At 42.7% G+C, this 24,112-nt stretch overlaps 2 protein-coding genes across 9 annotated transcripts in view; one reads left to right on the top strand and one right to left on the bottom strand.

Annotated features, from left to right (window-relative positions):
• Ttc23 (tetratricopeptide repeat domain 23) overlaps window positions 1-8,721 on the bottom strand; it is an 83,214-nt gene extending 74,493 nt beyond the window's left edge. The window contains exon 1 of one of the 3 annotated variants that reach the window (XM_038313975.1): window positions 8,431-8,721. Coding sequence is in view for 1 of the 3 variants with exons in the window: in XM_038313972.1 (XP_038169900.1) it covers window positions 666-717 (52 nt within the window). In the remaining 2 variants the exon portion in view is untranslated. Of the gene's footprint in view, window positions 1-665; window positions 801-8,275 lie in introns of those variants that run through there. The other 2 variants (XM_038313974.1, XM_038313972.1) reach the window with 2 other exon arrangements.
• Window positions 8,722-12,359: 3,638 nt separating this feature from the next.
• Lrrc28 (leucine rich repeat containing 28) overlaps window positions 12,360-24,112 on the top strand; it is a 122,088-nt gene continuing 110,335 nt past the window's right edge. For 4 of the 6 annotated variants that reach the window (XM_038313541.2, XM_038313543.2, XM_038313542.2 and 1 more), the window contains exons 1-2: window positions 12,360-12,452; window positions 16,116-16,343. In XM_038313541.2, coding sequence (XP_038169469.1) covers window positions 16,176-16,343 — 168 coding nt within the window. In that variant the 5' untranslated portion in view covers window positions 12,360-12,452; window positions 16,116-16,175. The other 2 variants (XM_038313540.2, XM_038313539.2) reach the window with 2 other exon arrangements.

The raw sequence follows: 24,112 nt of genomic DNA, 5'->3' as shown, positions 1-24,112 counted from the left end.
CAAACCTAAGCATGCTTGCAAATGATCTGAGCAAACATGTTATTTTGTAAAGCTAATCAAAACAAACACGCAAATAGGAATTTCACATAACAATCTAGATGTCTAAGATTTCTGTCTTCTTGGAAAACTCAGAACATCTATGAACATTAGGCCCAGGCAATAGTCAGCCAGGGCAAAGAGGTCGCTCTGTCCCTGCAGGCCAGTGAACTCTCTAGCTCTCCAGGGACCATAGCTCATACTTGGCTCCTGGGCATAGCAGGGTAGTTGCCATTGTCATTGCTCCTGTGCTGTGGTTTTGATTCTTGTGTAATAGGAGGTTCTGTATGTGTCTCCCTCTTGAAGCGAGAGGGATATAGCAGGCACAGAGGGATGTGATTTTCCTGGCTAGGCCACTCATTCCCAGGTTTCATCTAAGGCGCGGTGGGCTATAGGACACTGCTTTTCACACATCCTCCGTGACTTGCTATTAACTGTAGTTACGTATTCTGATCTCAGAGATGTTTAACTGCCAAAGTGTGTGTGTGCTTCTGGACGACGGGACTCAGGCTGTCTGACTTGAGAAAGGACTGGGATCAGTGGCCTCGCTTTAACCACACATTTTCCGTGTGTCTTGGGCCACGTAGGAACACCATTAGCTTAAAGACCCTCCTCTTCAGGTCACTTACTTTGAGGTACACGCTTATCAGCAGCCGCTTTTCCTTTCTTTGTAACAGCCATGGCTGGGGCTTAAACTTTCATTAGAAATCAGCTCAGGCCCCATACACCTTCTCCCTGTCAGCCTTGGGCTCAGCTTCACAGGCCTTTCTCAGTCTGCCTCACAACTGCCAGTCAGGCTTACCCAATCAATGCATGCTGTTCCTCCTTCCAGACCTGCCTAGTAGAGTCCTGAAACACAGGATAGGCCTCGGATCACAGTGATCAGAAGAGGCCTGCAGTGGACTCAATCTGCCAGTTCCAAGGGTGATGCTTCAAATATTTAATAACTGGAAGATCAGGGGATCTACTTATCTGCATAGGTGGCAATTATGCAAGAATAGGATTCTGAAGGCCCCCGATGTTCCAGCTGATAACCTTTTGGCTCTGGTTTGTGGAAAGTGTAGGGGGCCTAAGGGAAGAGGGCAGGCACCCTCAGGGCAATGGCTCTTAGGAAATAACCATCATGATGGTGTCAGAGTATATGAGCTAATCCTGACCCAGATAAACATAGGGCATTGGGAAACACCACAGAAAACACAAAACACTGAGGCTAAGTAAGAAGTAAAACAGAAAATACGATTAAACCCACAATGACTCCAGAAACTAAAGTAATAATTTAAAATATTGATATAAACTTAAGTTCAGGCCCAGGTAGCTCCAGTGGTAAGTGAATTCTACCAAGCCATAAAAAAAGGAGGAAGAGGAGGGGGAGGAGGAGGTAGGGGAGGAGGAGGAAGGGAAGGAGGAGGAGGTGGAGGAGGAGGAGGAGGGGGAGGGGGAGGGGGGGGGGGAGGAGGGGGCGGGGGAGGAGGAGGAGGAGGAAGAGGAGCAGCAGCAGCAGCGGAGCATTTTGAAAAGCACTATATGAAGTCAGACAGAAACATAAGACACAGCAAAATCAGTATCTTTCTGTAAGCGTATATTGAACCTCAGATGTAGTAACAATAAAGGACTATTTGGTGGCCAAAAAGGTTTATTAAGAGAATGGATGCCAGGCGGTGGTGGTGCACGCCTTTATTCACAGCACTCAGGAGGCAAAGGCAGGTGCATCTCTCTGAGTTCGAAACCAGCCTGGTTTACAAAGTGAGTTCCAGGCTAGCCAGGAATACACAGAGAAACTCTGTCTTTGAAAAACAAATAAGCAAACAAACAAAAAATAAAATAAATGTGCTATGTACTATATTCACAGGGAAGAAAACCACTTCTTGGGGCCGGAGAGATGGCTCAGTGGTTAAGGGCACTGTCTACCCTTCCAAAGGTCCTGAATTCAATTCCTAGCAACTACATGGTGGCTCACAACCAACCATCTGTAATGAGATCTGATGCCCTCTTCTGGCCTGCGGGTATGCATGCAGACAGAATGCTGTATACATAATGAATAAATAATCTTTTTTTAAAAAAGAAAACCTCTTCATTGTGATAGGTGAAAATTGTTTTTTTCTATTCTTTTTAAAATTTAATATGTATGTGTGTGGTACATGTGTAAGTATGTGTTTGTGTGAATGTAGTGTGTGTGTGTGTGTGTGTGTGTGTGTGTGTGTGTGTGTATATGGAGGGTAGAGATTGATGTTCTGTGTCTTCTTGAATCACTTTCCACCTTATTTTTTGAGACAGGATCTCTCCAGGACTTTAGACTTGACTGGTTAGAGCAGTGGGCCAGTGATTGAAGGATCCATGTGTCTCCCCTTCCCCAGCTCTGGGAATACCCAGGGAGCTACCAGAGTAGGCCTTTTACAAGTGAGCTAGGGATCCAAACTCAAGCCTTGCTTGGAAAGCACCATGCCAACCGAGCCAGGCTCTCTCTGTCTGCACGGCCCCTCACCCCCAGGTCCAGAGTCTTGTTACGTAGTCCAGTCTGACTGGAACAATCCTCATGCCCGCATTTCCCACATCCTGAGACTATGGGCATCTGCCAGCACTCCTGACAAGTTAACATGGTGACTGAATGCTCTCCTCTTATGACATAAAACAGAAAGGATGTTTTCTTAGCACCCGTGTTCAAGATTGAATTCTGATCAGAGTAACTAGGCAAGATAATTAAAGACAAGCAGATTGGAAAGAAAGAAGCAACTTTATTATGGCATGATCCTGTATGCAGAAGCCTAAGGAATCCAGGGACTAGGAAACAAGGAATAAGAAAACTCCTACTAGCACTGCTAAATACATTTAGTAAATCCATATATACAACAGAAATAAACTATATTTTTCTCTCTCCCACTTTTTTCTTTTTCTTTCTTTCTCCTTTCTTTCTTTTTCTTTTTTTTTTTAGAGGCAGGGTTTTTCTGTGCAGCTTTGGATCCTGTTCTGGAACTCACTCTGTAGCCCAGGCTGGCCTTGAACTCACAGAGATTCACCTGCCTCTGCCTCCTGAGTGCTGGGATTAAAGGTGTGTGCCACCACCACCTGGCTCTCCCATCATTTCTATTCTGACTTTTTGTTATTTATATATTTGTTTGTTAAGACAGCATGTCACCACACAGCCCTGGCTGGCCTGGAACAAAACTCTGCCAAGCAGGCTGAGGTTGAACTTGTATTGATCCTCGTATCTGCCTCCCAAGTGCTGGATTACAGGTATGCACCACCAGGCCACTGGCATGTTTGTTTCCTTCTCCCTCCTCCCCTCTATCTTATGTGGCATGTGCAGCTCTGGGCACTCCCGGAGGTCAGAGGTCAGCCTCAGAGTTACCCATACTGTTTTTCATTGTTGTGTCTTGAGACATTGTCTCTCACTGGGACCTGAGCCATGCCTCAGGTTCCTGAGTGCTAGGACTACAGGGATGCCCCAGAATGCCTGACTTCAAAAATTATATTTATATATGCTAACGATATATAACCTGAAAATGAAACTAAGGAAATGTGGCTATTAACAATAGCAAAACAAAACAAAACAAAAAAAACAAATAAAAACCATCTTATGAATAAATGTAATGAAATTGGTTTGAATCTGAAATGACTCCCATGGGTTCATATCTGAATGCTAGGTCCCCAGGCTATGGAACTATTTTGAAGACTGTGGAGCTTTTAGAAGGTGGGTGTGGTGTGGGTGGTGGAAGTAGGCCACTGAGGGGTGGGGCTTTAAGGCTATAACTGCCCTGGATTCCAGCCTGGTTTCTCTGCTTCCTGCCTGCTGCCAAATGAGAGTCCGTTCATGCTCCTGCTTCCTCTGCCGCAATGGGATGAAACCATGCACCCAATGGGCTAACCTCTTTCGTCGTTTAAATTGTTTCTGTCAGGCACTCAGCTCTTGCTCTGTAAAGTAACTAACAGATGACATGCACTGAAAATTAAGGAAATTAAAGAAAGCTTAGCTATCTGGAGAAACACCCCCCACCCGCCATTCCTAATGAGAGGCTTCAATGTTTTCACACTGATCTGGAGATTTGAAACAACACCTATCAAAATATTAACGGTCTTTTTTTTCTTTGCATAAGTTGAAAAATTTGTACTTAAATTCATATGAAAATGCAAGAAACTCAAACTAGATTAAACAATCCTTAGAAAAGGAGAAAGCTAGGTAATTAATACTTGGAATTTTAAAAGTAGCTATTAATATAAAAGCTTTAAAAAGTCAGCCAGGAGCCAGGCGGTGTTGGCGCACACCTTTAATCCCAGCACTTGGGAGGCAGAGGCAGGCGGATCTCTGTGAGGTCGAGGCCGGCCTGGTCTACAGAGTGAGTTCTGCGGGACAGCCAGGGCTGCACAGAGAAACCTTATCTCAAAAACAAAACAAAACAAAAGTCAGCCAGGTATGGTAGCACGAATCTGTAAGAGCAAAACTTGAGAAGCTAAGTCAGGAGGACCATGAGTTTACATTCAGCCTGGACCACACAGTAAAAAACCCTGTCCCAACCAGGCACATAAGCCAACCGAAAAACAAAACAAAACCAGAGGCCCTAATAAACCCACAGTAATAAAAACTGCTGTAGAGGCAAAATGCAGTACTGCATTCTCAAACTGTCGTGCCCGAATGGTGACTGCAGAAAAAAAATGTCCTAGATTCTCGACATATGCTGGGGAGTAGATATTATGTCCCCATCAGGTAAACAATGGTAATTGTGTCAGAGGATCATGTGAGTCATCTTGATTGTGGTGATCACCATATAAGCTGCAGGTATATCAAAACAGCTTTTGAGGAAGACACTAACAAACATGCCAAACTGGATGGCGACAAGCCCACGAGGCCTCAATCCCGCACAGAGAGCTCTAGGCAACTGAGGAAAGCTAGGAGCAGGAGAGGAAGAGCATATCGGTTTGTCGTCCAGGGCCAACAGTCAACCCTGAAATATACATAAATAGTCATTATATGGACTCAACGGGTTATATTTAGGAATATCTACATGTATACATACATATACAACATTTACATATACACATGCAATAACAATGATGTTAAAAGATCACACATATGAAGAACAGTAAAAGATATACAGGAGGCTTTTGAGGGAGGAAAGGCAAGGGAGAAATATTGTGATTAAAATACAGTCGGATCTCTGTGAGTTCGAGGCCAGCCTGGTCTACAAGAGCTAGTTCCAGGACAGGCTCTAAAAAAAGAAAAGCTGCAGAGAAACCCTGTCTTGAAAAACCAAAAAAAAAAAAAAAAAAAAAAAAAAAAAATACAGTCTCAAAAATAAAGAACAAAAAGTTCTAAAAAAACCTACCTTGTACAACTTGTAAAATTTTAGTTTGTCAAACAGCTCAATTGAAGCTGGGATAAAACAACAAGATGGCCCAGCACTGGCATGAGGGCTGACAAACAGGACAAGGACAGAAGTCCAAAACTAACCCTGACATCCACAGTCACTTTTTTCTCTTATTTTCTCCAGTGTCAGGCATCAAGCCCAGGTTGCCACCTAAAGGTGTCAAGATACTGCAAAGCCAGAAAGAACAGTCTTCTCAGTAAACGATGTCAGAACTGGAGAGGCACACGCAGAGAAGGAAGGTGGATTTCACATCATACATAAAAAGTAACTCCAAGCACAGCAGAGACCTAAATCTGGGAGCTGAAACTACAAAACTCTGACCAAACACTGGAGTAAATCGTCCTGAGCTTGGATCCCCTGGAAACAAGCTAAAGTACAAATGGGAGAAGGGGAGAGGGACTAACTGGACTTTATCAACAGTAAAATCTTATTGCTTCAAGGTAAATGCTAAAGACAACCTAAAGGATGAGGGAAAAAGTAAAAAATATTTATAATTCGACCACAATGCGACAACACAATTGAAAATTTGGCCAAATATTTGAATAAGCACTTTTTTTAAACAAGGAAAATATAAGGATAGCTAAGAAGTACATATAACTAACATCATCAGTCATTATCAAAAGAACAAGAAGCTGCCGATTCATAGTCACCAAATTTTGCCAACAACAACAATAAACCTGAACATAAGGAGCAGTGGCAGGGATATGGAGAAGCAGGTACTCTCACACGCTCCTGGTGAGAAGGTGAAGGGGTGCAGTTACCTCCTTCCAAGGTTAGACAGAGTTCCTATGTGACTCCCGCATCTACTTGTTGGCCAATACGGTTCAGCTGAAGAACATATCCATACAAAAACTTATACACATCTTCCTAGAAGTGATAGTTGTAATAGCTAAACACTGAAAGTATTCCAAATCTCTGTGAACTCTCAATGGATAAACAGAAAGTGGCATCACCATATCATGGAGAATCTTGATTAGCACAGATCTTGGAATGGATATATGTATATATCATATATATATGATATATACATATCAGCCTGCTTCTACCTCCCGAGTGTTGGGATTAAAGGCATGTGCCACCACCACCCAGCTCAGAGCCTACTTCTAAAGTTAGAGATTCCTCCTCTCCCCTTTGTAGTTTGGAATCACTGATAGGTCAGCTTGCTATAGAGACACCTACACTAGGACTAAGTCATGGAAGCAGCAATAGGTGCCCATCGAAGAACCACCCAACGAAGAAAAGGTATACAACAGCTTTATTCAGTTATAAAGAATGAAATTATGTCATCTGCAGGAAAATGGATGGAGCCAACGAGCATATTAAGAGAAATAAGCTCGTCTCGCAAAGTCAAACCTGACAAGGTTTCTCTCCGTGTAGAACTAGGAGGGAAAGGGGCACAGAAAGAAACAGGAAACTTAGATACATGGAAGGAGGAAAAGGGGACGGAGAAGATAAAACGAAAAACGATGAAAATGATCCAAGCAGATTATTTGTCTCTATGGAGATGTAAGGAAACCCCTAGTTTCAAATATTTTTTTTTCCTAATAAAAAAAAGGATGGGCATCTTCGGATATGTGAGCTACAGATTCTTTGAGTCAGTTTTGGTGCAAGGGTGTAGATATGTCCCCAAAGCCCTTTGCTCTTTGCAGGAGATGTCCTTCATTCTCTTTGCTTTCGCAAAGCTGAGCAGAGGTTCTGGGGTATCACAGCAGCCCCTGAGCATGTGGAGAACTGAGTTTTGTCCCAGACATAGCTCAAGGGACACTTCCTGTAGTCGCTTTGCGTGGCGTTTGGTTAGGGGTAGAAATTCCTTTAGAGCAGTTTAGTGTAATCATGAAAAACACGTTCAAAGGAAGAATGAATCCGGTGGGAACAGAAATCACCCTTAGTGTTCTTTATTATATCACAACCACCACACCTGGCAACACACATCCACAGTGCCAAATTAAAACGCTCAGTACTTTTCAAGAGCCACAAGGAAATGTATCAGGATTTAGGCAAACCAACAAGGGTAAATAAAGATACTTAAGCATAATGTCTCAAGAGATGTGGCAGCAAATTTGTATGCCAATTTATTACAAAGCTCTGGCCTTTACCCTGGTGCAATCTTAAACTGCGATGCCAGTTTTCATACTGAAAATCCACAACCGAACTCCTTAATTCTAGGTGGCTCTTCATGTAACTTCCCGTTGTATTTCAAAATAAAGGATTATTATCATTTTAACTGAGGTTCTTAATGAACCTCTGGCTGCAGTGAGAGCCAGCTCTGCTCAGGCTGCAGCACTCCTGTGGGATGCTACTTCCCTTCTTCCGTCCCTGTTGAAAAACAGGTACCAGCGCTAAGTTCTTCCTGAAGCTCCTGATGCTTCTAGCATCTGCCATGGTTACCTGCACATTGAAAACATGCAGATGCTTTCATTGAAAATCTCTGAGCCCCGTTTGCCCAGACCTTGGTATGATCTTCTGGAGTTTTACTGTTTTAAGTCCTTCTAGGCGACCTAAGAGCAACAATGTAAGTAGCAGATATTCTAGTGGATTCCCAAACCTAAATATCTTAATATTAATTAAACATCTTTTCTTGGGAGAATTCATCTGCTTGCTGATGCTGATGTTGCATATGCCAAAATTATGTTTGGCTTCGTCACAGGCAAATCCATCCTTCAATTTCCCACTTTACAAATATTTGTTCAATTTGAGTTCAAAGTAAACAGTGATTTTTCTTCTCTAAATAGATGGCTTGTGTATTATGTCTGTTATCATAATGCACAGATACGATATCCATTTGATTAAAAATTGTAATATAAAATGTCTAAATCCACATTAAAGCAGCAAAGCACATTTTCTTGAAGCAAAAATAATCTATAATTAATCTTTCTTACCTTGCAAAACTCCGCTGATAACCTGGGGATCGCGTTTCTAACTTCATTCTAAAGAGAAAAGAACCCTGAAAACTCCCCCTTCCCGCCCTCAGATGGCGTCCGTGTTTTCTCTCGACGTGCCCTTAAAACTAGCAAAACAACAAATTAAGAACAACCTGGAAAGTTTCCTGACTCTCAGTGCCTCCAGCTTTGTCGTAAAATCATTCGTCAGATTACCCAGTCGGAGGGGGTGAAACTCCGTTTCCTTTCACAGTTCTCTGGACCGTCTGCTTTGCCTGTCTGGCCCTCTCCGTGTCGTTTTGACGATTTTACAGCCCGATAAGCATCAACAAGTCTGAAGAGAGCGGTTTTATCCAAACTGAGAACAGCCTTTGTCCATAAAGAAACCCAGTATTTTACAAAATTCCAGGCCAAAGAATGAATGATAGAGCCTTCACCAATAGGGAGTGGAGAAAAGAATTTTGTCAAACTTTGTAACCCAATCCTTGGGAGCCAGAGGTGGGAATTTTAGATGGGGGCAGTCTTTTCCTTGGAATTTTCTTAAAGTGGTATCACTGACTTGTTCAAGTTAAAAGTTGCCACAGGTTGATAAAATATCCAATTAGTTTCTCCTGTTTTAAGTCCAATAAAAATACGTAAATTGATACTCCACAAACTGAGTGACTTCTAACACTGATTATACTTGATATACAGAAATTTTAACGTCAGTTTGGGGAAGAAGTAAAAACTATTTTAACATGATTCATTCTTCACGAGCAACTTTCGAACGTTAATATGCTAAAAATATTTCTCTTAAAGATGAAAACCAAAATTGAGATGCTTACATTACTGCAAAATGTTTTTCTACTATTGTGACACGAGAGAGAGAGAGAGAGAGAGAGAGAGAGAGAGAGAGAGAGAGAGAGAGAGAGAGAGAGAGAGACCTAGAAGGCTTGGTCAGGAGGAAAGAAGGGGAAATGATTTAATTATAATCTCTCTCTCTCTCTAAAATTAATGGCCTTTTATTATTTTATTTTTATGTGGACACATAGCATGCGAGGGCTGACCATTTGGTATTAGATAAGCAAATTGGGCAAATTGGTGTGCTCTTCTGGGGAATACTTTCTCCCAATCGCAGCTTTCTTTTGTTGCCTGTAGTTCTTTGTAGCATTGAGGCCTCCTGAGCTTTCGGTACTTGATGTTAGCATGGCTATTGGTACAGTCCTCATTCAGGTCATGTTTAGGCAGACATGTTGGTGAGACTTCATGTATAGATGTAGCTTCTAACATTTCTAGGAGACACAGTCTCAGCAAACTGTTCCTCCGGCTATTACAATCTTCCTGCCTTCTTCCACAGTGATCCCTAGGCCTCAGGAGTTGTGTAATAAAAGTATTACTTGTGTCTCTGCTCTGCTTTGGGATTGCTTGTGGTTTTCTATAATGGTCTCCATAAAATGCAAAGGGCAGTTTACTTGATGAGGGTTGAGGATTACTAGGCTATTACACTTACAAGGCTAGACCCCTGAGAAAGACATCTAGAATATTTTTATTTTTTGAGAACTTCACACATTGCATTTTGATTAAATTCACTCTCTCCACTCCTCTCATCGTCCCAGATCTACTTCCTTGTTTTCTCTCCCCATCTTCTTTTTAATAATCATTGGAGTCCAATATGCCCTTCCCTTATACACCGGATGGGGGGGCCAGTCACTGGGGGCAAGGTCTACCTATCAAGGGTCACATCTTAGAAGAAAACCAACTCTCCCTCCCTCAGAAGCCATCAAATGTCCGTAGCTCCTGAGCTGGGGTGGAGGGCTGGTGAACCCCTTCCTCCTCCATGCTAAAATGTTGACCAGCTTGATCCTGCGCAACCAGTTACCATCCACTTAAATGAAGGCAGAGGGCCTGTTGTGGTCCTCCCTGACCTTTGCCTTGTATCTTTAGGCTCCCTCTTCTGCGATGGTCCCCCAGCCTGGGAGTTAGGGAGACCTGGGGGTGGGGGTGTCCTATTTGTGGCTAGCACTCCATAGATACTTATTTGATCAGTTGTGAGTTATGTTAATTACCATCCACTACAAAAAGAAACTTCTCTGATGAGGTCAGAGAGAACAGCAAGTCCTATTAATGGACTTGATCCTTAATGTACCAATGATTTTTCATTTTACACTAACTATAGTTTTCCAGATTTTAAATCTGGGTGTTGGGGGGAATCTTAAAGTATTAAACTCCCTTCAAAAGTTTTAATAAACATAGGATATATATTATGCCATATATTTCAATAACTCCTTAAGATTGAATTAAATAATAGATAATTTATATTTTACTTGAACTCATATCTTACTTTGGAACTGTTACTATTTTTAATCTAACTGTTTTCTAAGTTATTCACTTCTAAGAGTAGTTAAGCTATCATGAAAGCAGTTCATTTGAAAGTTGAGGATGATTCGGGTGGTCCTAGCGTAGGTCTTTAATCCCAGCACTTGAGAGGCAAAGGCAGGCTGATCTCTGTGAGTATGAGGTCAGCCTGGTCTACAGAGCGAGTTCCAGGACAGCCAAGACTACACAATGAAACTCTGTCTCCAAAAACAAAAAAGACCCTGTCTCGAAATATCAAACCAAACCAAATCAGGCCAAACAACAACAACAACAACAACAACAAAAAAAACCAAAGGAGAAAAAGTTGTTGCATCAATGTGCACGACATTTTAAAAAAAGTTTTACATGTTGGGCGGTGGTGCAGGCACACCTTTAGACCTAGCACTTGCAAGGCAAATCTCTGCGAGTTTGAGGTCAGCCTGGTCTACAAAGTGAGCTTCAGGACAGTCAGAGCAGTTACACAGAGAAATCCTGTCTTAAAAGAAAAACAGACAAAACAACTTTTTTTTTTTAAAAAAAAAAAAAAACAACTTTTCTTCCCTGGTACTAGGGACTGAATCTAGTGCCTCCACTTAACAACATACCTGCCTCCTTCTTTTTAAAATACTTGAGGGGGGCTGGAGAGATGGCTCAGAGGTTAAGAGCTCTGACTGCTCTTCCGGAGGTCCTGAGTTCAATTCCCAGCAACCACATGGTGGCTCACAACCATCTGTAATGAAAGCTGCAGGCAAACATGGAGGCTGAACACTGTGTACATAATAAACAAATAAATCTTAAAAAAAAAAAAAAAATAAAATACTTGAGGTAGGTTCCCATTGCTCACTAAGTTGACCTTCAAGTTGTGATCCTCCTGCCTCAACCTCGAAGTAACAGACAGCACACGTGCTCCACCAGAACAAGCCGGTTTTTCGTCTTGAAGAGGTTTTTATGGGCTGCCTACTTTAGCCATTTTAGGAACTGACGTATTAGTTCACTAAGTTTTGGTTGTCCTTAGTTATTTCTCACACTGGAGCCTGTGTGTATGTTTTGTCTTATTTTTATCTACGAGACAGTGTCTCACGTAGTTGAGATTGGCTTCTAAACCCTGACCTGTCTCCACCTCCAGAGCACTGGGACTCAGGCATACAGCACCATGCCTAGGACCGCGAGTCTGAATGTTAGAGACTGTAGTTGGCACCTCTCAGTGAGAGTTTCGAGCCCTTAAATCCAGTGCTCAAGTTCTTTTTGCTGACTGGATTTACTTGCCTTATGTAAGCCCGACGGCTTCTGTTTTAAATGTCAGAATGGTAACAGAAGAGTAACAGTAGCCGGGATTGCTGTCAAAGCGAACGCGAGACTTCACAGCCCTTAGGACGATGCCTGGTACAGAATGGCTCCGATTTTATTGTTGACGTCTGTCAGAGAGAGGCTGGGAGCGGAACGAATGTGTAAACGAAAAGATAGGTCAGTTACAGGCGGCTCCTGGGGCTAGCGCAGGACAAGCGACCCAGCAAAACGCTAAACTGAAAAGCCGCTTTCCTGCCATCCAATCTGGAGCCGGAAGCCAGACCAGAGTCATAGCCCGGCACCTCGCAGGAAGTCGCGCTCTCGGCCAATAGACGCCTGGCTCTGAAAATGAGCGTCTCATTCCACCTATCGTGAGACAGCGAGAGTGGAGGCGAACTCTCGCGATGTTTTGATCTCCCGGGCACTTCTTCCCCGACCCCTGCTCCGTTAGACACGCCCCTCCCCAGGCCCCGCCCTCGTAGCCCCGCCCTCCCTCTATCCCGGGACTGCCTTCCAGCCCAGCCTGGGCACCAAGCGCTGGTCAGCGGGCGCCGAGGTGAGTGTCCTGTCTCCAGGCTCACAGGTCGAGGGCACTGGCCCGGCTCCTGGCGGGGACGCTCCATTTCCGTCGCCACAGAAGCGCCCGGGCCTCTGCGAGAAGGACCACGAGCTGTCCGGCCTTGGGTCTCCACGGCTGTTGTGTCCACAGCCCCTGGTACCCGGGTACCCTGAATCCCTACCCTTGGGCTCCCTGCTGCTGGATTCTTATCACTAATTCTGATTGAACTAACTGAGGCAAAACCAAGACGTCTGGTACCTTTCCTCAGGGAGAAAACAGCCTTTTACAAATGCTTTTAATATACTCTTTGTAAGACCCCAATCTCCAGCGTTAAGAAGTCAGATCGTGTATTCTATCAACTCAAGTACTGCAAAGTCAGTTAGGGAGTATTCTTTAAAATACTTGTGCTTAAGATAGGGGTTTTCTTAAGTTGGAAAATTGTTCTGTTTGTTTCTGCTGAGAAGACATTGATGTTGGACTTTCAGAAAACTGAAGAAGCCACTGTATAGCGTTAATACTAACTACAGTATTTACGTTAATTGTGGACAGGAGATGAAGTTGAAAGGGAAAGAAAACAAGAGGCTCTGAAAGGCTGGATTGCCAATGAGTGCATATTGGGAAAAACAAGAGCATTGTTGCTGGAAGCTTTTTGATTTCATTTGTATGCACCTTATTCCCCAATCTGCCTTTGTAGCGAGATGCATTCAGCTAAGCCTAATAGTGCTTTTCAGGCAGCCAGCTGCAGCTGGAGCATCAGAAAGCCATTTGGTTGTAGTGAATGGAGATTTTGGAGATAGTTCTACTTTGTAGAAGGAAAGCCTTCCATTTGTGTAATCTTTGTGTATCTCATAATGATGGCACATTGCCTACGTTTTACCTTTGTAAAAGGCTGTGTTAATAGGTAAGGTGGTACCCAGATTTTGGTGTTAGAACCACCTCTGTTGTGTTTGTGACACGGTACCTCATCTGTAACGTGGAGTAGTTCATGTCTGCTGTACTGCTTGGCTGTGAGGATAAAGTTTAGAGAGTCTATGAGTGAGCTCAATGGGTAGATGAAGTCAACCTTGGAATGGCTGTTCTGATTCTATCCAGGTATTAGCTGTTTGAAAGCTAAAAGTATTTAATATTATGCAGATATGAAGAAAACCGCAATATCTCTCTGCCCTCAGGATTTTACAGACTTGTGTAAAGTGTCAGTAAACTGGTGTATGTGTATGTGTGTGTGTGTAATATATATTATAAATTGTAAAAACTTAATAACTGGCTTGCTCTGAAAGAAAGCCAAGGAAATAATTAGTTGAGACAAGGAAGTGAGTTTTATGCTGAAATCTGCAAAGCGAAAGAGACAGTTTCCTGGCTAAGAGGGGAACATCAAATGCTTGGAGAAGTTTGACAGCTCCCAGGATTAAGAAAGCCCAGGAACTTGGTGAATGTGTCAGAAGAGGCTGGACAGGCAGGTTGGGCCCGATGGTCAAGCGCTCTGAAAGCTTCATAAGACTTTGCTTTTCTCAATAAGGAGATGATAAAGTGTTTATTTAGTAAGGCATGCCCAAGAGGGAGAGATGCAGTTACATGTACATTTTCTGAGGCTCATTGCTGTAGTTGATATGTTGGAAGTGATGAAAGTGGACACGTGAAGACCAGGAATACAGCTGGCCAGGGCAGGAGATGGCAGTGGCTCGTGGCTTTGGCAGATGCAGTGATGTGGCTGGAATTGAGATGTATTTTGGAAAGAGAAACACTAGCCTTGTGATGGATTGAAGGAGCTGTGATGGAGAGGACAGGACCCTTCGTGACTTCCGCCTGAGCTGCTGTGTGCAGAGAAGCATGTTTTCCTGGAGAGCTGACTGGGGATGAACTTGAACAGCTGTCTGGGAAGGTGTGACACTGGAGATGCCGTGAGGCAGCTAAACCACTCCCAGCTTACTCAGTGGATAATTACCCTGGAAGCTTTGTTTTCTACACAGAAGCATCGATGCTGTCAGTCCTGTAGTTCCCGTCGCTTTGTATAAACACATGTAAGATGTCCAAAGAGCAGGTGCCTGGCGATAAAGTGAGGAAGTAGATGGAATAAATATGGGAAAGCATTAAATTTGTAGATTGACCTGGAACTGTTATTGAACACTTCATAGAAGGACTCTTTTAAGTAAAACAGCAACTGTTGTCTTCTGAGCTAAGAAATAAGAGTTTGAAAATGATAGACAGTAACCCCAAAGTTACAAAACTCTGCTTCTTGAAAACCTCATACAAATGCTCAGTGAGAATTATTTTCTTAAAATGAAAAAAACAATTGCCATTTTACTAGGAACAAGGATGAACAAGCTTCACTATTAACGCAGGAGGAAACGAAAATCAGGGCTCCCTGAACTTGTCAAAGATGGAAGGGCTCATAAGGGCTTAAAAGCAAGAATCTGACACCAGGTCCAGTGGGTTTCAAAGTGTGAGTTCTTTACAGCGAAGCACATAATTCCAGACAGCCAGGGCTGCACAAAGAAACCCTGTCATGGAAAACAAGGGAGGAGGTGGCAAATTTAGCTTCATTTTTTTCTCAGTTTTGTGACTGGAAGAGACTTTACAATAATTTTTCAACCTACGTATCAACCAACGTATCTACACGAATCACCCGAGGCCCAGAACAGTTTATAGTTGGATATCACAGGGTTCATGTTCCTAGTGCAGTGGTTTTGACTAGTGACTTTGGATCTCGTTCTTTGCTATTTCTGATAATCTTCAAAGCTCTAAAGAGAAGGATAAAAAGATAAGAAAGGTAGAAATGTGAAGTATTTGACAATATTTACATAGTAGAAAGTAAAGGAATTAAGCTGTTAATGATATAAGTACAAATAATAGTTATTTTAATGTCTGAGACAAGTAAAATACAAAATGAGGCAGGTCAAAATGAAAATGGCTCGTGCCGCGTTTGAGGGTTTTTTAAGCCTTTTCTTTTCTGTGCTGTACAGCTTGCCTCTGGGGTCTGTGGATGCAAAGCAGTTGGTATAGAGTGCTTTCCCAGTGTGCACAGAGACCCGGGTTTGATCTCACTACTACAGAAACAAAGAGGTGTGCATTACAACTGGAGGCAGAGTCAGGAAGATCAGAATTTTAAGATCTTTGGCTATATAGCCAAGTTCTAGACCAGCCTAAGATACATGAGACCCCTGTCTTACAAAAATAAAACCAGAAACTGGTTTCTGTTCTCATAAAGATTCCCACCTCAAGTCCAAAAGAAAATTTCCTCCCTCCCTCCAGTCCCTCTATCCATCCCTTCTTCCCTCCCATCCCTCTCTCCCTCCAGGTTCTTTGAAGCAGAGTTTCTCTATGTAGCAGTTTTCACTGTCCTAGAATTCACCTTATAGACTAGACTGGGCTTGAAATCACAGAGATCACCTGCTTCTGCCTCGAGTGCTGGGATTATAGATGTGAGTCACCACTGCCCAGCCAGTTAGGTCTTTTTCTAGTAAAAGACCTAAATATTGCTTAATCAGAGTACTCTACTATGATTTTAATGTCCTAAATACGAGCAGAAATTTTAGTTGTCACAAAAGAAGGTAGAAAGTATAATTGTCTTTAGTGTTGGTATGTTCTGGCTCTATAGGCTAGCAGGTTTATATGCAGTGCTTGTAAGAAATCTTATAATGATTTTTTTTGTCCTCTTTATAGAAATGGACCAATTTTGACAAGATGTAGTGCTGCAGCGTGCCTGATCAGAGATGTTCAGTCATGGCATCCGAACTTTGTAAGACGATCTCTGTGGCCAGGCTTGAAAAGCACAAGAATTTGTTCTTAAATTACAGGAATCTGCACCACTTCCCATTGGAGTTACTGAAAGATGAAGGGCTGCAACATCTGGAGAGGCTCTACATGAAAAGGAACTCGCTCACAACCTTGGTATAGTATTGCATTGCATTACTTACATTTGTAGATGTGGCCCTAACCAGCATGTGTTTTATTCACCCATGCTACTCAGATCAAGGGTTGCATTTGCAGGCAGCGGAGATGCACAGGGGCTGTCAGTGCGCTCGTTGCCTAAGTCCCTGCAGTTAGGCTACAGAAGGGATGTGCAGGCAAGTGAAATAGTCCCATATACCCCCGAGACAGTCAGTCTTACTTCAGTCAGCCAGCACACCTCTCGTGGCCTGTGCGTCTGCTGTATGTCAAAGCAGCCTAGATAAAAAGGAAATCAAAGAAGACCAGTAAGCCTGACTCTGACTTGTAGGAATTAAAAAGAGAATGAGTTGAAGATTAAAGTCTTAAGATATATTTGGGGGAGTTTAATGAAGGCTTGTGTGTTAACCAAACAAAACCTTGTCAAAATCAGAGTGATCTTGTATTGGGATATCATACGTTTGCTGGGAAAAACCTTGCTGCTGCAGCAACATTTAATTCACTTTTTGTGTTCCAAGAGAAAGCGCAAAGTCTTCCTTAAATCCTATTCTATGTAAGACAAAGAAACTATTTCAATTTGGGAAGAGAAAGATCTAACCAGAGTTTTATTCCCACTGCTCGTTATAAAATATGGTCCCCATTTTAAATGAATTTATTTTATATGGCCTTTTGTGATTATCGTTTTATCTGATTTGAATCTTTTGCTTGAATTTATGACTTAGGTTAGTCTGCTGTTTCTTTGTAATTGAACCATTCTGTGTTTTGAACTCTCCTTAACTATCTGGAACGTATGCCGTACTAGTTTTATATGTGTGGATGTATTTCTGGACAAACCAGTCTATGAAAAATACCCGAAATAGATGAAATGCACTATAAAGTGTATCTTTATCAGTTAATGAATGGCTATGCATGTTTTTAGTGCTTGACATATTGGTACGAAAGTAAGGCTGAATACCTAGCCAGGCTTTTAAACTTAAAACTGTCTCATCTGTACTTTCATTAGTCCTTTATAAAATATTGTTACTTTGTGATGTGAGATCATACTTATCAAGACTCTCTTTCCTCTTCCTCTCCTTCCCCAGTCCTTTTCCCTTCCCCCCACCCTTAATCTGCCCCCTCAGCGCATACGCTCCAAGTTCACACTCTGCCCCCTTTTTAATCAGCAAAGATTAAATTCTTGTAGATTTTTATAATAAAAGAATCTTGTTTTCTCTTAGCAGTTAACATGTTTGATTGATGTGTATCAAATAACCTTATGAACTCTGACTCTGGAAGGCTGTGTAGCTCTCAGAGGATACTGGGGGTCAGCAGTCATCTCAGAGCTGTCATCTTCCCTGGCCGTGTCAGATAGAAGACAAGGTTTTCAGAGTGTTTGCTGACATTAGAGTGTAGCTCCTGCCCAAGTTTAGTTGGTGGAATTTGACCGGTGACTGCAATGCCGCTGTGTTGCATTGTGGATTCATTGGGCTTTTGTTGCTTATTTTGAACAAGCTTGGGGACCTGCCAGTCATTTCTGTCTTCGTGTTGCTTTATTCTCTCCTGGAACAATTTTTTTTCATTGTGTTAAATGCCTTTCTTTTCTTCATTTTCCTCCTTTTCACCCCTCACTGTGAAAAGCCACTTCCCAAGAAGGGGTGACCCATGTGCAAGCCCCGCCCTTCTCACTGTTGCACTTCAAATTATTTGATGTTGCACAGTGGATTATATTTATAGGATGGTGGTATATCATGTTTTCAGAATTTGGGGAATGCCAGTATTTAGAACTAAAACATAAGAAAAAGCCTGTGAACTTAATAGACCTTTTCATTTAAAAAAAATTACAACCTTTCATTTACATTTATTTTATGCTGAATATATTTCTGTGTCATGAGTTTTTGTCTCTTCAGTTCCTTCTGGGATATCTTTTTTTCTGTACAGCCTCCCGCTTTGGCTTAGGAACAATGCTTTCTAGTTCAGTGAGGACCATCTCAGTTTGCCAGGGGAGCTTGCACAAGGTGTATTAGTCAAGGTTCTCGAAGAAACGGAACTGATAGAATGAACACACACACACACACACGCACGCACGCACGCACGCACACACGCACGCACGTATATATAATCAGGGTAGATGAACTTGCCAGTGAGAAGGAGGGCAAGCAGACATAAAACACAAACTTCCTTCTGTCCTTTTGTATGGGCTGCCACAGAAGGTATTGCTCAGATTTGGGGAGGAACTTCTGCCTTCAGATGATCTGGCTTTAGGGTGGGTCTCCCACCTCAAATAATACAACCTAGAAAAATTCCTCACAAGGAATGAACCCAATGGCTTGGGTTTTAATTGCTTTCAAATGTAGCCAAGTTGACAGCTAAGGCTAGCCATCACATGTGTTAATCTGACCATGAGCTCTGTAAGTCTGGCAGTGTATCTTGGGTGTGTTGTATATCTGGATATACATGACTAGAGAGTCTACATCTAAATCCTTGAACTTCACATGACTCCCTTTGTTGCTATGCTTGTACAGCAAAATTTCAGCACTGCTTTTGGGCCATCAGTTGTGTGTCCAGCCCTAATGCTTGACATAGACACACCCACGGAGTCCACCACTGAACTTCCAGAAGGGCACACATTGCTTTCTTAAAGTGACATCCTTCAGATACTTGGATATCCTTGATGACCTGATGATTTGGGTGTTTTAAAGTAAACACAAGGATTTTGAACCTCTTGCATGATTTTTAGGGTTTTTCTGGGATGAGAGTAGGCCTTCGTAGGGACATGGACCACACTGCCTTTCTGCCAGTGCCTGGTGCTGCTACCCCATGGCCACCCTCTTATTTATTTATTTATTTATTTATTTATTTATTTATTTATTTATTATGTATACAATATTCTGTCTGTGTGCATGTCTGCAGGCCAGAAGAGGGCACCAGACCTCTGCACCAGACCTCTTTACAGATGGTTGTGAGCCACCATGTGGTTGCCTGGAATGGAACTCAGGACCTTTGGAAGAGCAGGCAATGCTCTTAACCTCTGAGCCATCTCTCCAGCTTCCACCCCCTTGATGATGCGTGCCTGATAGTGGCCTGTCTGACTTGGGGCTTCAGAGTTTATGTCCCTCTGCACTAGACACTGCTGCCTCTGGGAAGGACCAGTGGCCCTGCAGTTCACATCCCCAGACCTGGATGCAGGCACCCCTAATCCAGTGCCCTGAGGCTAGGAGGGTAACAGTGGTGGAGAACTGAGCTCTCTGGTTCCTCACCCCCACTCCCCAGAAGCTTGATCAACTTTTTAATATCAAAACCGATACCTGTCATGAAGTCAAACAGCGTGGAGGCATAAATGGGCAGCTTGCAAGCATCAGAGATGTACTGCTCATGCTCCTGAATATGAGGTCCAGGGTCAAGCTGCTGTGGTGAGGGCCACTTGTTTCTGTGTAGGTGGTGCCTTCTTATGGTGTCCTCACATAGCTGGATCTTTCCTGGTCTCTCTTTATAAGGCACTTACCCCATTCATGGTGGTTGTTTTCATAACCCAGTTACTTCCCAAAGGCCCCACATCCTAATACCATAGTCCTGGGGAAGAGGACTTTAATGTGACTTTTAGGTGAGATGCAGCCTTCAGACCACAGCACTTTCCACTCCCTTGCTTACATTCATATAACTCTACTGTATTCCTTGATGTATCTTTGTTAATATTAAAAATAGATTCATATTCTACCTGTTTCACTGCAGATTCCTTTCTTTTTATACTATCTCTAGGTTAGTAGATAGAAATATGTCTGTGTATACATATGCTTGTGTTTAGGAGATTCTCAGAGGGATGAATGCTGAGTTAAAGGGTAGATATATTTTGGTTTAAAATACTTTGAAGTAGTATTTCATTATGTAGTATTATCCTTTATTTGTCTAACTAAAAAATTGTCAAACTTTTTTTCAGTGTAGTATGAGCTGATTTATATAGGAATCCAATTATGTAATAAAACCCTGTCTCGAAAAAAACCAAAAAAAGAAGTAAATACAAAATAATTAGGGGTGGGCATAGGGGTACACTCCTGTAGTATCAATACTTGGGAGGCTAGAGCCTGTCTCCAAAATAGGTTGAGTGACTGAGGAAGACATCAGCCTCTGACCTCCATACACATGTGCCACACATGAACATGTATATACACATATACCACATACAGAAATTAATATCTTTCTAGAAACTTTGAGAAGATATTGCATCTCACTATTGGAGTGGAAATTGACAGTTTTTTGGTGGTTTAGATACTGTCTAGTAAAATGGTATACCCAATGGACAAAACAATTACATGAACAAGGATATTCATTGTATGTTAACATATTAGCGTGATGAGCAGTTGTTTTCATAGTTGTACATTAGTGTGTTGGTTAAAACCTAATAGCAGCTTGTGAATCTTTACCAAGGCATTTGCTTGACAACAAATGCCAGGCATTGTTCTAAGCAATTTGCATGCGTTATTTATTCCCGAGAACGAGAACAATGCTTTGATGCAGCACTTTCGTTATCCCACATTTGTAGATGAATAAGGCATTGAGAAAGGATTATGGTGATGCCGTTGTAGATGAGTGGAGAATGTGAGGGAGTGGGTGGGAGCCCAAGAAGATTCTTAAGTTGCAAAGTGAAAAAAAATTGTACTATTATACCTGGCGATTATAATATTTTCTTTTTAAATAAATACTTTAAAAAGTTATTCCAGATGGTTGGCATATGACCGAAGAATGGATAAGGAAAATGAGGTACATTTACATAATGGAGTACTACACAGCAGAAAAAAATAATGGCATCTTGAAATTTACGGGCAAATGGATGGATCTAGAAAACATCATATTAAGTGAGATAACCCAGACCCAAAAAGACAAATATCACATGTACTCACTCATAAGGTGCATTTTAGACATAAAGCAAAGAAAAACCAGCCTACAATTCCAGAGAATCTAGACAACAATGAGGACCCTAAGAGAGACATACATGCATCTAATGTACATGGGAAGTAGAAAAAGACAAGATCTCCTGAGTAAGTTGGGAGCATTGGGGACCATAGGAGAGGGTTGAAGGGGAGGGGAGATAGAGGGAGGGAAGTGAAGAAAAATATATAGCTCAATAAAAACAATTTAAAAAAATGTAGGCCAGGCTGACTTTGAACTTGTACGTGCTTCTTGCTCCAGCCTCCCAAGGGCTGGGATTGCAGGCGTAGGTTTCCACGCACAGCAATGCCTGCATTTCAATATTTATGTGGCACGGCCCTAGAAAATCAGTCTGTAGAAGTCTGAGCAAGGGCTCAGTGAAACCATGAACTGCACAGCTCTATGGGTAGTAAGACGGCTTATGGTAAATACGAAACTACGCTCAGGTGATAGAGAATAGCCAGAGGCATTTGGGGGAGCTCAAAGCACCATGGCTACCTGTTAGGGACAAAGAGAGTAGCCAGAAGGTTGGGGAATGCCTCATCACTTATAAAGAGCAGGTAGCTTCAGAGTAGAGGAAGCTGTAAGCTGGAGCAGCCTCTGTGTGTATGTGTGTGTGTGTGTGTGTGTGTGTGTGTGTGTGTGTGTGGTTTAGGAAGATTGGCACGAGCAATTGGACACATAATTCCTAACACAGTTTTACATAACATCTGCCATGCAGATGAGGGCTGTCTTATTTGATCAAAGTTCACTCCTAATCAAATCTGGGTCATAGGCTACATCAGGTCATAGCACCCATGATTACCAGTTTGTTTGTTTATTTTGAATTTAAAAAATTGTTTTTCAAGACAGGGTTTCTCTGTACCCTTGACTGTCCTAGAACTTGAACTGTAGACCAGGCTGGCCGTGAACTCAGAGACCTGCTTGCCTCTGCTTCCCAAGTGCTGAGATTAAAAGTGTGTGCCACCATGCCTGACCTGTTTATTTTGAAATTTTTTTGAGAATTAAAACATGAGTACATTATATTTACATTATTTATTTCCATCCCCTCTCTCCCCCTTCCAGCACCTCTTCTCTGTTCCTTCTGATTTTCTGAACCTTCTCTTCTGTATTTATTGTCTTACACACCCACTCCTCACACAGAGTATTGCTCATGTGTACATGTGTACGTGTGTTTAGGGCTGACCCCTTGGGATTGTATAACCCACTGGGGACTTATCTCTGGAAAAGGCTGATTCTCCTGTGATCAGCAGCCTGGAGTTCTGGATTTTCTATGTCCTTACCAACCCGTGGTGTTTTCCATTGTTTTGTTGTTGGTATACTGTCTTAGTATTGTGAAGTGGTACTTTGTTTTGGGGTTTGATTAGCACTTCCCAGAGGCTGATGGTGTTAAGCATCTTGGCAGCATTTGTGTGTTGTGTTAGCTGACTTTCTATTGCTCTAGCAAATTCCTGGACCACCAACTTAGAAAAGGTTTACTTTGGCTCATGGCTTTTAAACGTTCTAGTCCACAACTGAGTAGATCACTGAGAACTCAGCGGGAGTGCTGGGTAGTAATAGTGTATGTGCAGTAAATCTGATCCCCTGTGACTGGGAAGCAAGAGCAGAAAGAAGGAGAGCTGGAAGAGGAAGGCAGGGACTCAGCTCCCTTCATGTTGACATCCCTGTTCACCCTGGGAACCGAGCTCCGCCTCTGACCAGTTCTTTTAGCCTTAGTCCATCTTTGATTAGCCTTTGTGTTAGTGAGTTACAATGGTTCTTTTGTGTTCTGGGTGCTAGATCCTTATCTGCTGTGTGTTTTGTAAGTGTTTCTCTCAATCTTTACATTGTCTTTTGTTTATAATGTCCTTTGATGTACAAAAGGTCTTAATTATGTGTGGCCTTGCCTATTCTGGAACTCACTGTGTAGACTGTGCTGGCCCCAAACTCACAGAAATCCACCTGGCTCTGCCTCCCAAGTGTGGGATTAAAGGCGTGCGCCACCACGCCTGACTTTTAGTTTTTATAACTGCTGTGTGATCACAATGTGTGGCTCCTGTGAGACGTGTTAGTAGATGTTAGGTTGCAGCAGGAGCTGAGCCTTGGGTCCTGGTAGCTGTGGCCACACAGATATGTCCTGGCCCTGATGGATGCAGAGTCAGGTTTGTGTGGGTACTCTTGTCTCGAGGGAAACCTCAGGGCGGAGCCTAACAAAGCTGGCACCATTTGGAAGTCACCATGGAGCAGGTGAGCTCTTTTGAGAGACTAGAACTACTAGGCAGACTTCCTGGTAGGCAGACAGATAGGGAGAGGGACCATGGGGAGGTGATAAAGGTGACAAACTTCCAAGATGGCCAGCTTCTTCCTTACCCTCCTGATTTAGGACAAAAGCCTGACAACTTAAAACAAAGGCCTTGTAGGCTTTTGTTTCCCACTGGCAGTTCCCCTGCTGATAGAGGACTGGCTTTTTTGGCTTTCTGAGTGTCCCCTCTGCTTTCCAGAGGCTTTTTCTCTGTGTGTCTGCTGTGTCCTCATGTCCCCTCATCCTAGGTAAATGCCTCTCTTGGACTGCTGTTTCTGCTGCTTCTGTTCATAGTGTTTGAGATTTCCCTGACACTATCTGGCTTCGGATTTTTCCTGCCTTTTAACTCTTTAATAGGCAGAAAGTAACAAACAAACAAAAAAAGGGAACCTGATCAAGAACCCCAGACAGTATCACTTTTGTTCTAGGCTCTGAAGGGGAGGACCAGGAACATCACAGATCTGCTCTGGTTTATAAAATAGACGAAATCAGGGGCTGGGGAGATGGCTCAGAGGTTAAGGGCACTGACTGCTCTTCCAGAGGTCCTGAGTTCAATTCCCAGCAACCACATGGTGGCTCACAGCCATCT

The sequence above is a fragment of the Arvicola amphibius genome, chromosome 12, assembly GCF_903992535.2.
Source record: "Arvicola amphibius chromosome 12, mArvAmp1.2, whole genome shotgun sequence".
NCBI lineage: Eukaryota > Metazoa > Chordata > Mammalia > Rodentia > Cricetidae > Arvicola > Arvicola amphibius.
This window is presented reverse-complemented; position numbering and strand designations above follow the sequence as displayed.